Source organism: Dacryopinax primogenitus (assembly GCF_000292625.1).
Source record: "Dacryopinax primogenitus strain DJM-731 SS1 chromosome Unknown DACRYscaffold_5, whole genome shotgun sequence".
Lineage (NCBI taxonomy): Eukaryota > Fungi > Basidiomycota > Dacrymycetes > Dacrymycetales > Dacrymycetaceae > Dacryopinax > Dacryopinax primogenitus.
The window spans coordinates 612,236-630,422 of NW_024467202.1; the positions used below are offsets into that span (position 1 = coordinate 612,236).

The window sequence follows — 18,187 nt, forward strand, 5'->3', positions numbered from 1 at the left end:
ACGCATCGTAGTTCTCGTATCCGCCGAAGTCTCCAGGCACGGGCGGGACGGGCGGCGGGGGCGGGGGCGGCGGTTGACGGGGGAACGCGTCGTTCACCGAGGGGTAGGAGGACGAACGGTGTATTCCCGCGCCCTCGGCGAAATCGTGAGCGAGAGGAGGGGGGAAAGGGCGGATTCGGGGAGGATAGGCGTGCGGAGGTGGTGGTGGAGGAGGGGGAGGGGGAGGGAAACTCGCCGACTCTGGCCGGGGACGGGCATAACGTTCCTTTGGAGGAACAGGGGGCGGGTACTGGCTAAAGTGCGCTGGTCCTGGCGCGGGGGCGGTATACGGTTGCTGCTGGTCGTACGCTTCCATCCCTGGCGGCCGGGGGTAGGTGCCTCGTCCCGCTGGAATGGGGCGATGAGTCCTATGGAAGGGGTTCAACCGTTCTCGCCAGGAATGACGTTCCTGCTGTTGCTGGGCTTGGGGCGGCCGTGGGTAGGGATAATGATGATCTTGAGGAGAGGGAGGGGAGAGCGGGGAGAGAGGAACGTCGTACGGTTGATGGCCATGACCGGTGAACTCGTGCGTCTCTTCCATACGTGTGCGCTCCCTGTCCCGGGCCATATCCCTCTCTCGTTCCCTCTCTCTTTCCCTTTCTCTTTCCCTCCCTGCCCTCTCCCTCTCCCGCTCCTGCTCATTCTTCCTCCTCCACCCCCACTCCGGCTCCGGAGCCCTAAACGGCGGTGCCGTCCTCGGTTCTGGCGCAGGCGGGTAAGCAGGTGCGCTCCTCGGCTCACGGTCCCACTGGGTAGGCATGGGGACCTGGATCGGGGGCGGGATTTGGCTTTGCGGGATTCCTTGTGACATTGGGGGCATAGGGGGCATTTGGCCAGGCATGGGTACTTGGATCGGCGGTGGCACCCTCCGTCCCGTCAGACCAGGTACGCCTCCCCCAATGCTAGGGATTCCCGGTACACCCATCCCCCCGCTCATCCCACCCATGCCCATGCCCATCCTCGGCCCCTGCCCAGCTCCCTCCAGCTCCTTAGGCGGCCCAGCCGACGGCGCACCATTAACGAGCCACCTCGTACCTCTCGCGTCACTCCTCATCTCCCACACGTTACCCTGAGCGTCTCTCCTCGTATATGTGCTCTCTTCTTGCCCGTTGACGATGCGTGAGGAGTAACTTTCTGAGAACCATTCGCCTTGCCCCGGTTTGACGCCCCGCACTTGGGGAGGTACGGGACGGGGGATGCCCCTCCCAAACGGGCGTGGGGGGAAGAAAGGCGGCGGGGCGAAGGGACCAGTGAAGAGCGTCGCATGTGGTGTATGGTTGAACATCTGGTCAAAGAGGACGAACGGGTCTCCAAAGGGGAACGAGTGGATAAAGGGGTCGTCGTCGAACATGTAGAACGGTTGCGGCTGGCGGAACGTCCCAAACGGAGGGAGATGGGCGTCGTCGTACGAGTATTGGGGGAAATCTTGTTGCTGGCGATGAGATGCGCTTGGGAAGGAAGACCGGGATCCTGGTCTCTGAGTCCACGGATTGCCAGGAGGCGGCGCAGTAGTAGGCGAAGGGAGATCCCCTCGCTGGTCGTACTCACGCCGCTTGTCGCTGTCAGAAAGGATCTCGTATGCCGCTGCTACGGCACGAAAGGCTTCCTCTGCTTGGGATTTCTGGTCTGGGGGGGCGCGGTCTGGGTGTGTGGCGAGCGCCTTTCTCTTGTAGGCTTTGCGAACTGTTTGAAGTTAGTAGATTAGTAGGAGTTGGTTAGCACTGTGAGTAGGGAACGCACTTTCGTCATGGGAGGCGGTCTGGGAGACGCCGAGGACGTCGTACAGAGCATATGTCTTTGCAGCGGACATGCTGTCAAGAGGTTGAAGAGGTCAGAGTGAAAGATGTGAAGCAAGTTAGGGGAAATAAGGAATTTGATGGTCGTCGCCGCAGTGGTATGTGATGCGGTGTAAGAGAATAATCCCCGCAATTCCGTTGCAGTAATATACCACCTATGCAGGCTGTGTTATATGACTCTTGTAGTCAATGCCAGGTGATTAATATTGTTCACTTCCTCTCTTTCTCCCCTTGAAGAATGTGCTAGTAACGACTATTCAAAGGGAAATACCGGATCTTTTCCTTACTGAATTTAGGCGTCTCCGGGAATAGCGGGTCGGTCTATGCCGGAAGTTCAGTTGATGGGCTATGAGATAAATATCAAATGGTTGATAGGAGAAGTTATAACAATTTATACATACCTATATAGTTGAACAATGACAATACACTAGGGGTATAATATCGGCCCCTGATTGGTTTAGGAGAAGAGCGCCCGTTTTTATCGCCGACGAGAGCCGAAAGCGGAGTCATTTGAACTGTGGTGCAATTTATCATTCATCATTCACTTTCATTCAACTGGTTGTTCTTGTACCACCACTTGCTTTCGTATTTATAACCATAAGGCCAGTCACTATCGACAACACGAAAGTCAACGAAAGCAACAAAGAACTGAAAGTAACAGCAATTCACTGCAGCCAACAGCACGATGATTGCCGTCCAGTCCACACCGCCCCAATCCTTACCAAGCCTCAACCCCCCAAGTGTACCCGCCAACGCACCCGAGCACTGTCCCGTACGCTATCTCTCCCTCTTGCCCTAACCCACTCACGCAGATCTCATAGGGCACCGAATCCGAGCAAGCAGGGAAAGCGGACGCCTGCGCCGGGTGCGCGAACCAAGCTATTTGCGCCTCGGGCGCTACGCGCGCTCCGGACCCCAACCTCCCGCTTATCGCCCAGCGCCTCGCACCGATCAAGCACAAGATCCTCGTCCTCTCCGGGAAAGGCGGTGTAGGGAAGAGCACTTTTACTGCTCAGCTTGCCTGGGCCCTTTCATCTGGCGTGAAAGCCGATGGTGAGGAAGTCCAGGCAGGGGTAATGGACATCGACATTTGCGGACCTTCGATACCCACACTCATGGGCGTCTCACCCGACGAAGGCTCGGTGCGCTCTACGGCCCAAGGCTGGGAACCGATCTACGTCCTCCCCAACCTTGCATTGATGAGCATCGGCTTCCTCCTTCCGCAACAAAACAGCGCTATCATGTGGCGCGGACCGAAGAAGAGCGGGCTGATCTCCCAGTTCCTGAAGGATGTCGCTTGGGGCCCGTTGGACTACCTGCTGGTCGACACTCCCCCGGGGACGAGTGACGAGCACCTGAGCGCGGTGCAGTATATGAAAGAAGCAGGGATAGACGGTGCGGTCGTGCTCACCACACCGCAGGAAGTGTCGCTGCAGGACGTGCGGCGCGAACTAGACTTTTGCCGGAAAGTCGGCCTGCGTGTGCTAGGAGTCGTGGAGAACATGTCTGGCTTCGTGTGCCCTTCCTGCAAGGGCAAGAGTGATATCTTCCTCCCTTCCACGGGCGGAGCAGCACAGATGTGCAAAGAGATGGGCGTGGAGTTACTCGGCAAGGTTCCCCTCGACCCGAGGATAGGCATGAGCGCGGACTACGGCGTAAGCTTTCTGGACGAGTTCCCGGATAGCCCAGCTACGGAGGCCTATTTGGGGATTATTGAGCGGTTGAAGCAGAAGCTTGAGGAGTGAGTGCGGGGCGGTTTGTTTGGTGTACTACTGTACGTTGGATATCAGCATTTGTACTTTTTATCATTTGCACGGGTTTGGGGATGTCAATGGGATTATGTTGTGTATCGTCTACCGTGCGTTTCGTTCCCTTTGTTTGCGCGATATTTCCGATAGTCATTTGAATCACTTCCACGAGTCTACAAAGGTAGGAGGAAGACGTGCTTGTGCGATATTATGTAGGTAGGTCAAGGACAGCCCATGCTGGGGGCGTCATGGACAGACATTGCGTAATAAGACAGCTTGTGTGATAGTATGCTAGTGTTCGAGCGGTGAGAGGGAAAATACTGCAGGAAACAGAACGGAAGAGTCGTGTCGTGACTAACTGCTGCCTCTTGGCTCAACAGTGACTAAGCAAGAAGGCGAGAAGGCAAAGGATCACCCCGGTCCTAGGAACGGGCCGCGTGCCTGGGCGCTCCTCGTGCGCGTCTTGAACTCCAGCGGCATCTCGGATGCCGGCGCGTCCGCCTGGGTTACATGATCCTTTTGCTTCAAGTCGTCCGCCACGTCCCGGGTCATCGCTGCGAGCGGTACACCAGGCAGGGGAGCAGGTGCGTTCCCAGCCATGTCGTGGATCGAGATTGTCGAGAGCTGGCGGAGCAAGGCAGGGCGGAGTGACTCGCCTGAACCAGAGATGGACCGGTGTCGCGCAGGGATGAAGTAGCTTGCGCTCTTCTCCCCGCCTTCCACTTCCTCGGCGATGTCCTCCACAAGTGCGCTAGAGGCGCTGCGCAAGGGCGGGCGTCCTCCGGTAGGTGAGCGGGCCGCGTCGGGAGAGAGGTTCGAGAAGCCGATGATGGAGGACCGACGGGCGTACACGGTGTACGGGTCGACGGCTTTGGCGCTACGTGGCGGGAGGTCGGAAACGGCACGCAGGCGTTCGCGGTACGCTACTGGCGAGGGTTCTGGTGGAAAGTCCGTCTGGGTCGGAAACGGCACGCCTTCTTCTGGTAGCCCATCAACGGCCGGTAACTCTTCCTGTTCATGCTCTGGCGATTCGGGTGCAGCGACCAGTAGCTCCACTGGAGCAGGCTCGTCATACACCATCCGCACCTCTTTCCTGAACTCCTCTACCTCTTTGTATATTTCCTGCCGGAAATCGTCCATCGATTCTAGTGTCTCTATTCGTTCCCATTTATTGAAGATGTGAGGGCATGTCGGTTCGTCAGCTTCATCGTGATATGTTTCAAGGAAAGGATGGGCGAGCGCTTCGTTAACACTAATGCGCTCATCGGGGTCGAAACGAAGGAATCGGTGAATTAGGTCTCTCCCTAAAGCGCGGATCAGATCATTTGTGCTTGGCCGTGTGGCAAAAACTTACCCATATTATCTGTTCTAGGGAACAGCTTTGGGAGGGATTGCGGCAGTTTGAAAGGCAAGTTGCGAACGTATTCTCTTGCCCTGTCGCTGCCAATCTTCTTGATGGTATCGTCAGGTGGTGTACCGAGCGTATTGATGATCAGGTTGAGTTGGTCTACGTAGTCCTTTCCCTTAAATACTGGCTTTCCCATCACCAGTTCACCCAGGACGCAACCGATTGACCACAGATCAACTATTGCTAACATCAGCATGATGACATCTGGGCGCTCTACTCTCGACTTACTTCCGAACGAATATCTCTTGAAGCTCAACATAACCTCAGGCGCTCGATACCACCGTGTCGCGACATACTCTGTCATCTGCGTCGTGTTCTCATCCGCTCGTGCATTGAACCCCCGGCTCAGTCCGAAGTCGCAGATCTTCAACTCGCAGTCGGCGTTAACAAGCAAGTTGCCAGGTTTGATATCCCGATGCACCACGTTGGCCGAGTGGATGTACTTGACTCCTCGTAGGATCTGGTAGAGGAAGTACTGCACGTGCGCGTTGGTCAGCTTCTGGCCCGAGCGGATTATTTGATGCAAATCCGCTTCCATGGGTTCAAGAAACAGATAACTGTGAAAAGCTGAGTCACTGTTAGGAATATACTAGGGCACACACGTACATCTCGTTGAAATCTTGGGAGATCACGTCCATGTCTATCACCCCAGTGATCTATTTCGAATGAATGATGAGTCCGCGGCGTTGCGAGGAGAAGGACTGACATTCTCGTGGTGCGCGAAATGCCGCAGCAGGGTGATTTCCCGCAGAGCTCGTTTGGCAAGAATGAGCTTGTCAAACAATCGCGTGACCATCTTGATCGCCACGGTTTCATTCGAAATTTGGTCTTGTGCTGACCTGGCACACTCGTTGTCAGACGAAGAAGGTCAAGAGATGAGAGGGGGCTGGCGTACACGACAATGCCGTACGCCCCCTGTCCGAGCTCTCTAACAAGCTTCCAGCGCTTCTCGACGACAAACGTCTTGCTTGAGCATGTAAACGAATGATAGTCACTGAAATCGATTCATCAAAAGAAACGGTAAACCCATGTCAGAATAACGCACGGGCTCATTGACTTTGTCGGCGTCGCGGTCGCAGTTCTATCTCTAGGGGTTGTGCTCTTCGTCGGAGTCTGCACGGGTGGCGTATCCTTCTTGGCCATCTCGACACTTGCACGCTTGGATGTGCTGCCTGCAATTGCTTGATCCTCCCTTGGAAGAGTTGGACTTGAAGGCTGAGCTTTGTGGCCGTCCATGATGTCGGGCAGCAGACAGGCGCTAGGTGTATGCAAGACGCGAGGCAGGGTGACCCCTTTAATGGTCTAACCTTGCACTAGTGCCGAGTTAGGGCGAGCACGCGATCAGGCGGTGCAATTTAAGCAGATATATGCGCTAAATTTATTGGCTCGTGGTGGATGATAAGGGGGACGATATGGACGTCAAAGAAAGGAATGCTCCTGTTGGCGTGACGATATGTATGGTTTGGTGGGCGGCTTCCTAACTTTTGGGGAGGTGGCGAGCACGGTCTCTGTCCCCTCGGCGCGATGCGCGTGCCGTCTTTGAACCTTGGCATGTGATTCCCCTGAGACTCTGTTATCCCTTTTGCTTCTCACCATCAGGGCGATGACTAGATGGACGTCAACGTGCGTCCCTTTCCCGCAGCAAGCGTAGATTATATATCCTTATCATTTCACATTATTAGCAACCAAAAAAGAAGAGAAGAAAGGTGAACAAAGACGATCAGCAGGCACTGCAGGGTTACTACTATCCTCCTGGTACTGGATGCCCATATTACTACATGTCATATCCCGGCTGGACCGGTGGCTATCCCCATGCTCCACCGACGATACCTGGCAATCAAGATGCGAATCAGCAGGTGTCACCATCAGCGAGCGGCTCGACGAGTGCTGGTCAAGCATGGACACCCCAAGGAGCACAACCGGACTTGACAACAATGCAAGCAATGCATTATATCCGAAGCACACCTTTTGAGAACTCCTTCGCCTCCCGCCTCATGAGGAGCCAGCCAACTCTGACAAAAGAGTTCACCTACCGGGATTGGGATAGCCGCTCACCCTGGATGAATCTGATGGACGATATCTGGCTGCACTACTGTCTGTCACAGTAAGCGCTTTGCATTCTTCTCATTCTGATCATGACTCGACATCTCCCTCCCCACAGCCCGGAAGAAGAATTCCCAGAGCATCCCATCGCGCCCATTGACTACGCGCCGCTCTCTCCCGTCCACCTCTCGCAGGTGCACGCCTTGCTCGCCAGTACATTCTGGCCAGGGATCTCCGTCTCCGACTGTGCGCTTCCAGAAAACGAGCCCGAGAAGTGCACCATCGTCGCCACGTACAAGAGGCTCGTTGTGGGCGCTGCACTGCTCAGCGGACCAAGGGAAGGGTACTTGATGTACCTTGCTGTGAAGGCCGGCTGGGACGCTGCGGGTATTGGCACGAATATGCTGCATATGCTTGTGATGAAGAATCAGGATACGGACATCACACTCCACGTATCTGCAGATAATCCTGCTATGGTAGAGCACTCATTTTTTAATCTTCCTTGTAACTCACGTGTTGGATTAGCTGCTGTATAACACCTTCGGGTTCAAAGCCGAAGAGTTCGTCGTGGGGTTCTACGACGAATACCTGCCTCGAGATTCCAAAGCATGCAAGAACGCGTTCCGTCTGCGTCTCCGCCGCTAGCCGCACACGATGTTCTACTCATGACATTGTGTTGCTCTGTTATACTCTAGATTGTACACTCTTGCATGTAATTTTCCAACCAGCATGATGATACCCGCATCTGCCTAGATGCGCCTACTGCAGGCGCCGGCGCTTTGATGCCTGACTATTATCGCTCTCCTCGCTATCCCTGCCCTTCGGAGGCCTCAGGTAATCCCCCGACACCTCCTCGTCCCCTTCGTCCTCCCCGCTCTCATCATCACTCGAAGCGAGCATATATCGCCTTATCTTCCCCTCCTTCACCTCTTCAAGCCACTCTCCACCATCAGCACTCCCAAACGTCCAGATCCATGTCTGGCCCACACGCTCAGGAGGCACAGGCACGTCTTCCCTTGGACGCTTGTGTGCTGCTTCGGACGAAGGCGGGATGGGAAGTTCCCAACCGAGACGGTACGAGAGATAGCGCACTGCCTCGTCTGCTTCGCCGAGAATTACGATGTCGGGGTTTACGTGCGGGACTGGAGTCTTATTGATGATGATCTGCGGGATGGAATGTGGAATGTGGTCTGGAAACCTTTAGCATACTGGTGTAACGGGAGAAGAGAGAACGCACGAAGAATCTCGGACACTGGAGCTACGGTGAGGGAGGTACCGATGACTAGGAGGAGATCTACTTCTTCACGATCTTCGAAGAGCGCTTTGTCGAATCTTGACGTTAGCTTCTCTCCAAAGAACGTAATATCCGGCTGGAGAATGGATCAACTAGCATCCATGCACTCATGACATGGGATAGTACCTTTAAAATAGACTTATATTCATCCTCATCCGTCACCTCCTCTTCCCACGGCTTCATTTTGCCCTTCCCTTTGCTCTTCTTCTTTCCCGCCTCTCTGCCCTTACCGATGCATACTGTACACTTTGGTATCCTCTCCGCAAAGATGTCCTCTTTGATTTCCTCTCCTGGAAATTGTGTTCCGCATGTGATGCAAGACGCAGTCGCAAAAGAGCCATGGCAGTTGAGGACTTTCTTCACTCCTGCGACGGTTTCAAGGGTGTCGATGTTTTGGGTATAATTACGTAACAGCTTGGGGGAACGGATAAGCTTTTCGGAATTTCCCAGAAGTTAGCGATCAGATTCCGCACCTTGCTTTTGTCTTCTAGGAGTTTGATGAAGTAATGACATGGCGAGGGCTTGAAATTGGATGGAAAGATACGACTGCGAAAATTGAATGTCAGAGTGGCATTACGTAAGTGCAATTAAGTGCCCCACTGAGCAAAAGAACTGGTCGCTGCGTCAGCACATGGGGTCACAGCACGCCAATAAGACGTACTAAAACACGCTAGGATTCTCCTTAAAGAACTTGAGGTCGAACATCTGCTGTGGATCTGCCAGAGTTTGGCCAATCTCGCTCTCTCTTAGCTGAGCATAGATGCCCTGTGTACTTCGGAAGTCCGGAATTCCGCACGACACGCTGATGCCTGCTCCGGTCAATACAAGGATGTGCTTCGAATTTCGGATTAGGGCAACAGCGTCGTCAATTGTTTCGTACTGTGACAGACGTTCGCGGTCACGGAGTGTGCGTGAGATAGCTTGCTTCAGTAGGGCGATGTAATGTTCTTCTGTGAGCTGGGAGCGGAGATCTGGGGCGAGCAGCACGCCGAACGCGAGAAGCAGCTTGGAGGGGGGGATATCCAGCTGCCCGACGTATCTTTGTAAAAAGGCCATCATACCTGAGAAATGTTCAGAGAATACAGGGGAAAGCGGTACTTGTTGAGGTACCTCGTTCTTTCAGGAATCCCATCATTTGTTCAACTTCTTCTTCAGTAAACGCATGCATGGCTGCAAGAAGCAAATGGATGTTGTGAGTCAGGCATTTTTCTTCACATGCCGTGTAGAGCACCTTCTTCCATCAGCTGCTGATATTCATGATCGCTACCATCGATAGAGTGTGCAACATCGTCCAGTTCATTGCTATAAGAATCCTGGTAGGAAACTTTGACCTGCGGACCAGGGCCCACGTCCGTTGACATCGGCATGTCGTCAATAGACACATTAGGCTTGACCGGGGTATGCATGTTTCCGTTGGCGGCGCGAGATGCCATCTAATTTATACAAGTAGATATGCGTGTAGATAAGCAGAGATTGAACGCCAAGGAGTGAGGTGCCCTTGTAGTTCGCGCCGCCCGAGCGCGTTCGGCGAGATGGGAATGGACAAGCCGGGTTAGGGTCTCGCCTTGTTGTGCGTGCGGGCGCTGCCGCGATGATGATTGTGGCTATACACGGAGACAGATGAACCCCGTCGCCGTCTTGACAGGACACCGCACAGGGCATATATCACACACCAAGAGGGCGCGGGCACTGCCCGGTCCATCGGGCCAAACACATACACATCCTCCTGTTTCCATACATCGTACTATCGTTTATTGTGGAGGAACGAGGAGCGAGGAGCAAGTACTCTCGTTCCTTTCCCCCACCATCATCCATATCCCATTGTCAAAAATCTTCACTCGCTGTGAGTTCCTAGATCATCGGAAGTACCCGTACACGCGGCGAGACACGTCCAGCCCCGAACTCGCTTCCGCGACACATATTCAACCCCCACCCCGTTCCTATGGATAACCCGCCTTCTTCAACTGTGCACCTTGCCCTCAACAACGGCATTCCTCGCTCTTCAGCCACCGCAAGCATCCCCGCACACAGGGCTACTCCCTCGACTCCTTCCAACAAGCCTGAGCGATATCGCGTTACGTACACCTACACTCCTCCAAATCGTCTTCGTCAAGCCCAGGAAATGCCGTATGCAAACGGCTACGCAAACGGCAACGGACATGTACCTGCTGGGAAAGGTTGGAAGGCGAGCGAGGAATTCACGCAAGGAGGAGGGTACGACGAAGGTGTACGATGGGCAGACCAAAGCGGTTGGGTCCAGCGAATCTCTGCACTTTGGCAGAAGCACACAGGCACCCCATTCCGCCCTCCACACATCCAACTCCCATCACTGGGCTTCAAGTTCATACTTCTCTGTGCTCTGTGGTACACCTGCAGCGCAATGGCGAGCAACACCGCAAAGCCCCTCCTCAACCTCTATCGATATCCCGTCACCCTCACCTTCCTCCAGTTTGGATTCGTTGCCGCATACTGCATGCCCTTTTTCAGTCCCATATGGAAGCTCACTACTCTACGCGCACCCACGAAGGCGATACTCAAAAGCACAATACCCATGGGCTTGTTCCAGGTCGGAGGCCACATTTTTTCCAGCATAGCCATCTCCCGAGTGCCTGTGAGCACAGTACATACTATAAAGGCAAGTCCGCTCGTATACCAAATTCGGGTTCATTAATAACAGAATGTGATAGGCACTGTCACCCTTGTTTACTGTTGGAGCATATGCGCTGGTGTTTGGAGTGACTTATTCGCCGAAGACCTACCTTTCATTGGTGCCCTTAACCGTGGGCGTTATGCTAGCCTGCACGTTTGACATGACTGCGTCCTCCGCACTTGGCTTGCTCTGCGCATTCGGCTCGACACTCGTCGTCGTCTCCTCGAATATCTTCTTCAAGAAAATCATGCCAAGCAAGCCAACCAATGCCCCGCACCTCCCCGGCCCATCACACAAGTTGGACAAGCTCAACCTCCTGTTTTACACATCGGGCCTTGCATTCATCATGATGATCCCTCTGTGGCTATATTCGGATGTGGGCAGACTTTGGGAAGATCTGACGACCTACGACGAGAGCAAACCTGCCAACCGGACCTCTGCGGCAGCCTACTACCTACTCCTGAATTGCACCGTCCATTTCGCCCAGAACCTGATCGCATTCGCACTCCTGTCGATGTGCTCTCCTGTCACGTACTCTATCGCCTCGCTGGTGAAGCGAATCGCCGTCATCTGCATCGCGATCCTATACTTCAATCAGCCTGTCCACCCGATCCAAGCAGGCGGTATCTTCCTCGCCGGTATCGGTCTATGGATGTACAACGCCGCAAAAGGCGATATTGAGAAGGGCGAGAAGCGTGCACAACGAGTCGCCGCGGCGGGCGATCTACAACTCCCGACATCTCGCGACGAACTCTCGAAATCGGACGATGAGCGAATGGATGCCCGCGTCCGCCCCGCACCGTTGTACGACGAAGGACGATTGCGGTCTGTTTCCAGTTCTGTTCCGCATGCTTCCCTCACAGCGCGAGGAACGACGTTCACCATCCCTAAGCCACCCGCACTCAACATCCCCAGTTATGGGTATAAGAATGGCGCGGAGATCTACCCCAGCCCGCCGGACAGCCGCGACTCTCCGCCCTTGAAGGCAGGCGTACCGCTTGACGGGGCGCTCGTGAACAGCCTAGCGCCACCTATGGAATTATCCGCAAAGGGTGCTCTGGTGGACCTAGCGAACTACACGCGGCCGACAGCGATGGTGCACTGAACTTCGTAAGCTTGGCGCCCTGTAGAGGAGGAAATGTATAGAAGCGAGGTGGAAGGCGGACCTTCCCGTGCTGTAATATTCGGACCTGACGAAACCATGGACTGACGCTCTTATGCATCCATACCCTTAGATCAGTTATGCCTGATGTTTCTATGCGTCCGTCTCCTGGTGAGCGGTGTGTATTCGGCATACTTCTTTTGAACTGAACATTTAGTGCCCGGCATCAAAAGTGCAGTTTTCTCTACACAGATAGCATCTATGTAACATCAGTAATTGATTAACATGTCAATGATTACACATGTCCCATGGTGTGGGGCGTGATGATGAGGTAATGACTGGGTGTCTCCCCAGAAATGAAAGGAACATCTTGCTCGCGGAAGAAATTCATGGTGTTCTCTTCTTGACGATCACTCTCTGGTCGGGCATTCGTGCATATATGCTACTAGCTACCATTCTCTACTGTCCTCTGACTGACCGGCTCGCTTCTGGTCATCTTTCTCATCATCCTTACCTCTTGTTCTCTGCCAGCTCGCTTCGTCTCGGTCTCTCCACTGTTCTCGCTGTTCTCCCCGAACTCGTACGATGCCTCGTCTCAGGCCTCCCCATTCCCCTCCGTTAAACTCACGTAAACGTCGACTACCAAGTTATTCTGACCCTGCCTATGCCCAGTCGGAGGACCATTCTCCCCTGCACCAGCCTGCCAAGCGCGCCCGTGTTTCCGGTAGCAGGGAAAGGAATAACTCGCACTTCCAGGTCAGTAAGGGAGAAGAAGCCGCATATATGCTGTTCGTTTGCTGAACTGAGGACTAGGAAGATGAGGCACCTATGACTGACCCTGTGCTGAGCGGGACGAGGTCTGTCCAGACTTCTCTGAGGGCCGTAGCACCTCTCTTGGTGCCTACGCGCAAACCGACGAACGAGAACAAGCCACCCGTTCCTCACGTTCCTAAACCTAACACTTATGCCCCGATTGCCGCCTCTTCCTCTGCTGCTGCTCCTGCCCTTGGCTCTCCGTTCCAGCATGTTTCTCGCACCAACTCTGCATCTGCTGCTACATATTATCATGGCTTGTCACCCTTCACTTCTTCGCTCGAGAATGCTATTCATCTTGCAAGGACGAGGGCGACATCGCTTAGGCCTCATCCGTATTCCACCGCCCTGAGAGCACATCATGCTTCAACTGCTGTACCTAATGTTGCCGGTCTTGCACCTTCGCTGATGAGGACGCTGCTTACTACGCCTCTTGCTACGTCTACACCGAGGAAGTCTGGACAAGATGCTATGCCTTCTCACCACGGCGCGATGGATCTTGATCCTCCGACTCTTCGAGGCTCCATGCAGAGTGATGAGGAGAGTGCTGAAGTCAATACCCAGCATATGAATTGGCAATATATGCTGACATTCCAATTAGTCTGTCGTTGTCCCTCCTCCGAAGGATAAAGGCAAGGGGCGTCTCGTTGTAGGCGCTCAAGGACGGCCTACTGAACGCCGGTCTTCGGTTGACGAGCGCGCTAAGAATCTGAGCAGCCTGTTCTCTCACATGGATTTGGATGGCGAGGATCGCCAGCCCGCCCCTCCAGCTTCTTCTTCTAGCGACAGAACGCGGAAGTTCACGCATCCTTTCGCATCCAAGGCCAAACAAAGTGCGAAAGATAGCAAGAAGGCTGCTGGAAGTTCAAAGATGAAGACGATGACTGTTGGACAGGGACCGCCATCGATCAAGGCACTGTACAAGAAAGAGAACGCTGATGCCAGCAAACAGAAAACACCGAGACATCCGTTTATCATGCCTCTCCAGCTGAAGAAGAAACCTGCCAAGATGATACCTATTGTGGTGAAGGACCCGCCTAAGCCACCAGTGCGACAGACAAATACCACGGTGGCCAAGGCTTTCGTGCAGAAGCATCGTGAGACGGTCTGGATGAAAGTCGCAGATGATGCGTTGGCGGTTTCTGACGATGACAGTAAAGATGAAATTGACGCTTTCTAGGCACTAGAGGAATTAACAATTATCGTGTTTGTATGCTGGTGTGGGCGAGTGGCCGTGTAGTGCTTTATCGGATGGGAATTAAACCATTATGTATGACAAGAATGAGTACGCTGATTTGGGCCAATGTGGAATTTTCCCTCTGAACAGACAAATGTGTTGCATGGCATATTATTCATGGGAGAGTATGCCAACATATGCGTATAGAGACGACGCCCATCCCACAACAGCAACCCTCTCGAAGACTTACTTGAGGGGAATGAAACGAGACGAGTGGGTGGCACCGATACCCGGACGACCGTGCTTGACGGGCTTGTACGAGATTGAGAACTCTCCAAGGTAATGGCCAGTCATCTCAGGCTTGATCTCAACAGCGTTGAAGACCTTGTTCACGAGTCAGCTTCAAGTCTTTACATTACACCCCAGCCACGCACCTTGCCGTTGTAGATGCCGACGACGCTGCCAATCATTTCCGGAACGACGATCATATCCCGCAGGTGGGTCTTGACGACAGCGGGCTTCTCATTGGGCGGTGCCTCCTTCTTCGCCTTACGGAGCTTCTTGATCAGGCCCATAGGCTTGCGCTTCAGGCCGCGCTGGAACCGTCTCCTCGCGCGGGCGTGAACAATCTCAACAAACTGTAATACACCGTCAAAACTCGTCGGCAGTCCGTAAAACTGCCATTAACGCACGTCCTCATTGCTCAGGTCAAGGAGCTTCTCGAGCTCGATGCCACGGAAGGAGAAGGTGCGGAATGTTCTCCTCTTCTTGAGCTCGGCGGCGACGGCGGGGTCGGTGGCTTCAAAGTCAGCCTGAGCAAGTTGTCAGTACTCATTACATTCCCCAACATCTATAGCACACACCATATTTTTGTTGGTGGTCGGTCGGGATATGGATGTCGACGGCGGTGGTGAGCCTGGATCGGTGCAATCGCGCGGGATGTGGTTTGCTTCCGAAGGATAGCGCAAGCAACCCACAACTGTACAGTTTTGACTTAGGGTGAGCCCACGGTGGCGCGTGCCATTTCAGGGCTTTGGGCGTCGCAAAAGTCTGGTTTCATTAACCATCTCCCTTCGGTCTTCACGTCTGCAAGTCGTCCTTTGGGATTAAATGTGCGTATTCATATACTTTGGAAAGTATGAACATCAATGATTGACATGTTGTCTAGTGATTTGCGGCTGTCGCCCTTCAAAAGCACCCACATCATCAAATACATTAACTAAAGGTGGGACCTCAATTTCGTCTCCGGGAATTTAAATTCTCATGCTCGGTGCAGATGCGCCATATCGCCGCTTACCTTCTCTGCCAGATCGGTGGCAATGGCTCTCCCAGCGCTGCGGACGTCAAGGCCGTCCTCGCTGCTGGTGGCGTTGAGGCCGACGAGGAACGCCTGGAGAAGCTGATTTCTGAGGTCAAGGGCAAGAGCGTGAACGAGGTTAGCTTTCATGAATATTGGTAAACCTTGAAGCAGACTACTGACTGGGTTATTCCTTTTCCAGCTCATCGCTGAGGGTACTGCCAAGCTTTCCTCCGTAAGTACCTTGCTTATGTCCAGCTTGTGAATGTATCTCAAGAATCTCACAGGTCCCTGCTGGTGGTGCCGGTGGTGCTGCTGCCGCCCCCGCTGCTGCTGCGGGTGGCGCTGCCGCTGCCGCGGAGGAGGACCCCAAGGAGGAGGAGAAGAAGGAGGAAGAGAAGGTGTGTGACTGTTCTTCCAGCTGGCATGCAGGGATCCGTTGCTCACGGGAGCCTAAAATGTACAGGAGGAGTCCGACGACGACATGGGCTTCGGTCTCTTCGACTAAGTGTTCTGCGTCGGGACCCGCTTCGGGCCTTGTGCTCTTCCTCCTGCATGCCGTGGTGCAGTCGTTATTTCCGGAGAGCTGTATGGTAGTCTTTGGAAAATCGATCTGTTCTCCCGTTGCCGTCGTCGGAGCCTGCTGCTTCCCTCACGCCTTGGTATCCTTGCGAGGTTTTTCCACATTGGCTGTGAAAATTGTTTTGAGAAGCGAAGTGCTTTGTCCGAAGCGCCGGGCCATCTCCCCCATCGCATTCTGCTTTGACGCCGCTGACGTCGTCCTCAAATCGGGCTCGCATCTTCCAAGCCAACAACCGTGTCCTTATCCTTAAGTATGACCATTGTCGCGACAATCCGCCGGTGCGGAGCATGGTCGGACCTGCATCTGACCCGCCGGGAGAGAGATGAGATCCCGATACCGATAGGCCTCCCTTCAAGAAGCTGGATTCTTTCCCTGGGTTTTGCCCCGTTCGTGCAGTTTCGCACAGGTTCAGCGCACGCTGGTCGTCAGCTGACCGGAGGCTAGAAGCATGAGGAGCGCTCCGCGTTTTCTAACGATAAGTTGCAGATTCGCGGACTTGGCAGGGATGAATTCCGGACAATAGGGGTTCGTGGAACGTGTGACCTGCGCATCTGAAGGTGCTTGTCCTGTTGGGGAATTTGGGATTATAGGCAAAGCGCGAGTTGGGGTAAGAAGACCAGCTGGGTTTGACTGGAGATTGCCGTCGGAAAATATTAGGATCACTGGTTCAGGTTGGTGTTGAGACAGGAAGTGTAAGGCCATGTATACTAAGCCGGGGGTAGGTTGACCCTGTTAACATAATTGTCGTAACCGTCTCCCTTGATTGGGGCAGGAAGAGAAGCATGTAGTCCAGATGCAGATGCAGTCCGTATCGTCCCGAGTTATGCGGATACCATTTCACCCAGGCCGTGCTTCTCCCGGACAACCGAACGGGTCGAGCGGGTGCCACAAACTTGCCACGCAGAGGGCGTAAATCAACCTCTTGCCGCCGGCTCCGGTGCTTTCAGAACAACGGGCGATTGCTACCGCGTTTCTTCTCTCGACGATGCTGCGTGACTGATGGAGGATCGGGAAAGATGTGCGCTTCATACCCTGAGCTGAGACTGAACTCGTTCCGAACGTCGGTATCAGGATAAGCCGTGTACGCTGTCCTCGGCTGGAAGGGAACAGGGAAACTGTGAGAGGTTATATTGCACAACATAGAAACACCCCCTGCAGGAACAAGGAAGCTCCCCTTTGCCCCTTTGCCCTTGCCCTTGCCCCTCTCTTGCTGATGGTCGCACGATCGGAATTGGGAATTTCCGAGGGCGGAACTGGAGAAGGGGTCGAGGAAGATGCGAAGGTCAGAAGCGGGGAAACCGCCGCAAGTCGTCAGGCAGGGGAGGAACGGGTTGAGCCTCAATGTATCTCGATATGCCCGACGGCTGCTGGACAATACGGTCGTTATATTCTGCTATGTGCCCTCTGCAGACACCAAGTGTTGAAAACACGGTCGGTGAGAAACGTCTTTCCCGGGGGAAGTGTTTGAAGCTCCGCTTCGGGGAGAACTGAGAGAGTGGGAAGCTGCAGGAACGATGAACGGTGGTGTGGTCCAGTGGAAGCACCCCGCACAACAAGCTGGCAGGTGGGTTCGAGAGGCCTGCGATTCCCCATCCCCGTTTAGCATGTATGCACCATTCCCCGAGGTAGAAAGGGCGCAGCTGGGGGGTGTACTGCTGGTGCCCACCATTGAAGCCAAATCAAGTGACGAGTGAGAGGTGTTCTTCCCTGCCACAAAAAGTGTTCTATCTGTCTGTACACTTCCCTCTCTCCTATCCATAATCTGCATGTTAGCCCAAGAAACGCCTACGATGGCATGAAAGAGGACTCAACCGGCGGCCCCGTATTTGTCCCTTTCTTCTCGTGGTGATCAGACCCGCGTGGAGGTGCAATAATTGAATACGGAGCGCGATGGTGACAACCGGCAATAAAAGATTGATCTAATATTTCGAGTGGTTAACCCTCCCGGCGGCAGTGGAAAAACCGTGTTGGAATCGATGTCCAATTGGGGACATTATCCCATATTCTAATTCGCACGCTCTCGGTCCGTTCTCAAATTCGACTTGTAAGGTGCAACTCCTCCGCTCTGTAACTGTCCCTTCCATGCGCGTGCTTTTCGCCCTTCGCGTGCTTAACTGCCTCATCTTCCTCATTCGACACTCATCATCATCCCACACCATCTCTCCCCATTTCCATTCCCCCTTAAACACATCAGCTCACACACTCTTCACTTCCCCCCCTTTCCTGCTCTTCCATCA

The 18,187-nt window shown here is 54.0% G+C and overlaps 9 protein-coding genes across 9 annotated transcripts; 5 read left to right on the forward strand and 4 right to left on the reverse strand.

Annotated features, from left to right (window-relative positions):
- Nucleotides 1-817: 817 nt before the first annotated feature.
- On the reverse strand, nt 818-1,922 carry DACRYDRAFT_21162 (DnaJ-domain-containing protein; the record flags this gene model as incomplete). Its single annotated transcript, XM_040772266.1, has 2 exons — nt 1,780-1,922; nt 818-1,722 (listed from the first exon to the last, which is right to left on the reverse strand). Coding segments are annotated over exons 1-2 (689 nt in total), but the record flags the coding sequence as incomplete, so codon positions are not given.
- Nucleotides 1,923-2,520: 598 nt separating this feature from the next.
- Nucleotides 2,521-3,665, forward strand: DACRYDRAFT_77321 (cytosolic Fe-S cluster assembling factor NBP35; the record flags this gene model as incomplete). The annotated part of the gene is made up of 2 exons (XM_040776262.1): nt 2,521-2,607; nt 2,657-3,665. 2 exons carry the CDS (start codon nt 2,521-2,523, stop codon nt 3,578-3,580), a joined length of 1,011 nt encoding a protein of 336 aa, XP_040630538.1. The 3' UTR covers nt 3,581-3,665.
- Nucleotides 3,666-3,994: 329 nt separating this feature from the next.
- Nucleotides 3,995-6,258, reverse strand: DACRYDRAFT_115011 (Pkinase-domain-containing protein; the record flags this gene model as incomplete). Its single annotated transcript, XM_040769923.1, has 7 exons — nt 6,037-6,258; nt 5,887-5,985; nt 5,698-5,830; nt 5,598-5,647; nt 5,220-5,548; nt 4,938-5,168; nt 3,995-4,887 (listed from the first exon to the last, which is right to left on the reverse strand). The coding sequence occupies exons 1-7, from the start codon at nt 6,225-6,227 to the stop codon at nt 3,995-3,997; spliced, it is 1,926 nt and encodes a 641-aa protein (XP_040630539.1). The 5' UTR covers nt 6,228-6,258.
- Nucleotides 6,259-7,126: 868 nt separating this feature from the next.
- Nucleotides 7,127-7,679, forward strand: DACRYDRAFT_49501 (uncharacterized protein; the record flags this gene model as incomplete). Its single annotated transcript, XM_040774905.1, has 2 exons — nt 7,127-7,510; nt 7,560-7,679. The coding sequence occupies 2 exons, from the start codon at nt 7,127-7,129 to the stop codon at nt 7,677-7,679; spliced, it is 504 nt and encodes a 167-aa protein (XP_040630540.1).
- DACRYDRAFT_21165 (SIR2-domain-containing protein) lies at nt 7,676-9,878 on the reverse strand. Its single transcript, XM_040772267.1, has 8 exons — nt 9,560-9,878; nt 9,439-9,498; nt 8,990-9,389; nt 8,929-8,940; nt 8,802-8,874; nt 8,455-8,742; nt 8,272-8,404; nt 7,676-8,224 (listed from the first exon to the last, which is right to left on the reverse strand). Exons 1-8 carry the CDS (start codon nt 9,759-9,761, stop codon nt 7,794-7,796), a joined length of 1,599 nt encoding a protein of 532 aa, XP_040630541.1. The 5' UTR covers nt 9,762-9,878; the 3' UTR covers nt 7,676-7,793.
- A 422-nt stretch (nt 9,879-10,300) lies between these two features.
- Nucleotides 10,301-12,348, forward strand: DACRYDRAFT_64633 (TPT-domain-containing protein). Its single transcript, XM_040775759.1, has 2 exons — nt 10,301-10,963; nt 11,016-12,348. The coding sequence occupies exons 1-2, from the start codon at nt 10,451-10,453 to the stop codon at nt 12,081-12,083; spliced, it is 1,581 nt and encodes a 526-aa protein (XP_040630542.1). The 5' UTR covers nt 10,301-10,450; the 3' UTR covers nt 12,084-12,348.
- Nucleotides 12,349-12,665: 317 nt separating this feature from the next.
- Nucleotides 12,666-14,073, forward strand: DACRYDRAFT_105812 (uncharacterized protein; the record flags this gene model as incomplete). The annotated part of the gene is made up of 3 exons (XM_040768145.1): nt 12,666-12,836; nt 12,894-13,445; nt 13,495-14,073. 3 exons carry the CDS (start codon nt 12,666-12,668, stop codon nt 14,071-14,073), a joined length of 1,302 nt encoding a protein of 433 aa, XP_040630543.1.
- Nucleotides 14,074-14,135: 62 nt separating this feature from the next.
- On the reverse strand, nt 14,136-14,978 carry DACRYDRAFT_21167 (40S ribosomal protein S15). The gene is made up of 4 exons (XM_040772268.1): nt 14,934-14,978; nt 14,763-14,882; nt 14,505-14,708; nt 14,136-14,454 (listed from the first exon to the last, which is right to left on the reverse strand). Exons 1-4 carry the CDS (start codon nt 14,934-14,936, stop codon nt 14,317-14,319), a joined length of 465 nt encoding a protein of 154 aa, XP_040630544.1. The 5' UTR covers nt 14,937-14,978; the 3' UTR covers nt 14,136-14,316.
- A 136-nt stretch (nt 14,979-15,114) lies between these two features.
- On the forward strand, nt 15,115-16,661 carry DACRYDRAFT_21168 (ribosomal protein 60S). The gene is made up of 7 exons (XM_040772269.1): nt 15,115-15,182; nt 15,239-15,295; nt 15,347-15,505; nt 15,570-15,602; nt 15,655-15,768; nt 15,834-16,336; nt 16,395-16,661. Exons 3-6 carry the CDS (start codon nt 15,347-15,349, stop codon nt 15,873-15,875), a joined length of 348 nt encoding a protein of 115 aa, XP_040630545.1. The 5' UTR covers nt 15,115-15,182; nt 15,239-15,295; the 3' UTR covers nt 15,876-16,336; nt 16,395-16,661.
- Nucleotides 16,662-18,187: the final 1,526 nt, after the last annotated feature.

Bases quoted from the DNA above. Each gene is read 5' to 3' on its own strand.
- DACRYDRAFT_64633 (XM_040775759.1), top strand. From the start codon at position 10,451: ATGCCGTATGCAAACGGCTACGCAAACGGCAACGGACATGTACCTGCT. The intron at 10,964-11,015 runs GCAAGTCCGCTC...AGAATGTGATAG, and splicing joins GCACAGTACATACTATAAAG to GCACTGTCACCCTTGTTTAC.
- DACRYDRAFT_21168 (XM_040772269.1), top strand. From the start codon at position 15,347: ATGCGCCATATCGCCGCTTACCTTCTCTGCCAGATCGGTGGCAATGGC. The intron at 15,603-15,654 runs GTAAGTACCTTG...AGAATCTCACAG, and splicing joins GTACTGCCAAGCTTTCCTCC to GTCCCTGCTGGTGGTGCCGG. The intron at 15,769-15,833 runs GTGTGTGACTGT...TAAAATGTACAG, and splicing joins AGAAGAAGGAGGAAGAGAAG to GAGGAGTCCGACGACGACAT.
- DACRYDRAFT_21165 (XM_040772267.1), bottom strand. From the start codon at position 9,761: ATGGCATCTCGCGCCGCCAACGGAAACATGCATACCCCGGTCAAGCCT. The intron at 9,390-9,438 runs GTACCTCAACAA...AACATTTCTCAG, and splicing joins GGGATTCCTGAAAGAACGAG to GTATGATGGCCTTTTTACAA. The intron at 8,743-8,801 runs GTGCGGAATCTG...CGTTCCCCCAAG, and splicing joins TCCTAGAAGACAAAAGCAAG to CTGTTACGTAATTATACCCA.
- DACRYDRAFT_21167 (XM_040772268.1), bottom strand. The intron at 14,709-14,762 runs GTGCGTTAATGG...GGTGTATTACAG, and splicing joins TTGACCTGAGCAATGAGGAC to TTTGTTGAGATTGTTCACGC. The intron at 14,455-14,504 runs GTGCGTGGCTGG...CTCGTGAACAAG, and splicing joins TCGGCATCTACAACGGCAAG to GTCTTCAACGCTGTTGAGAT.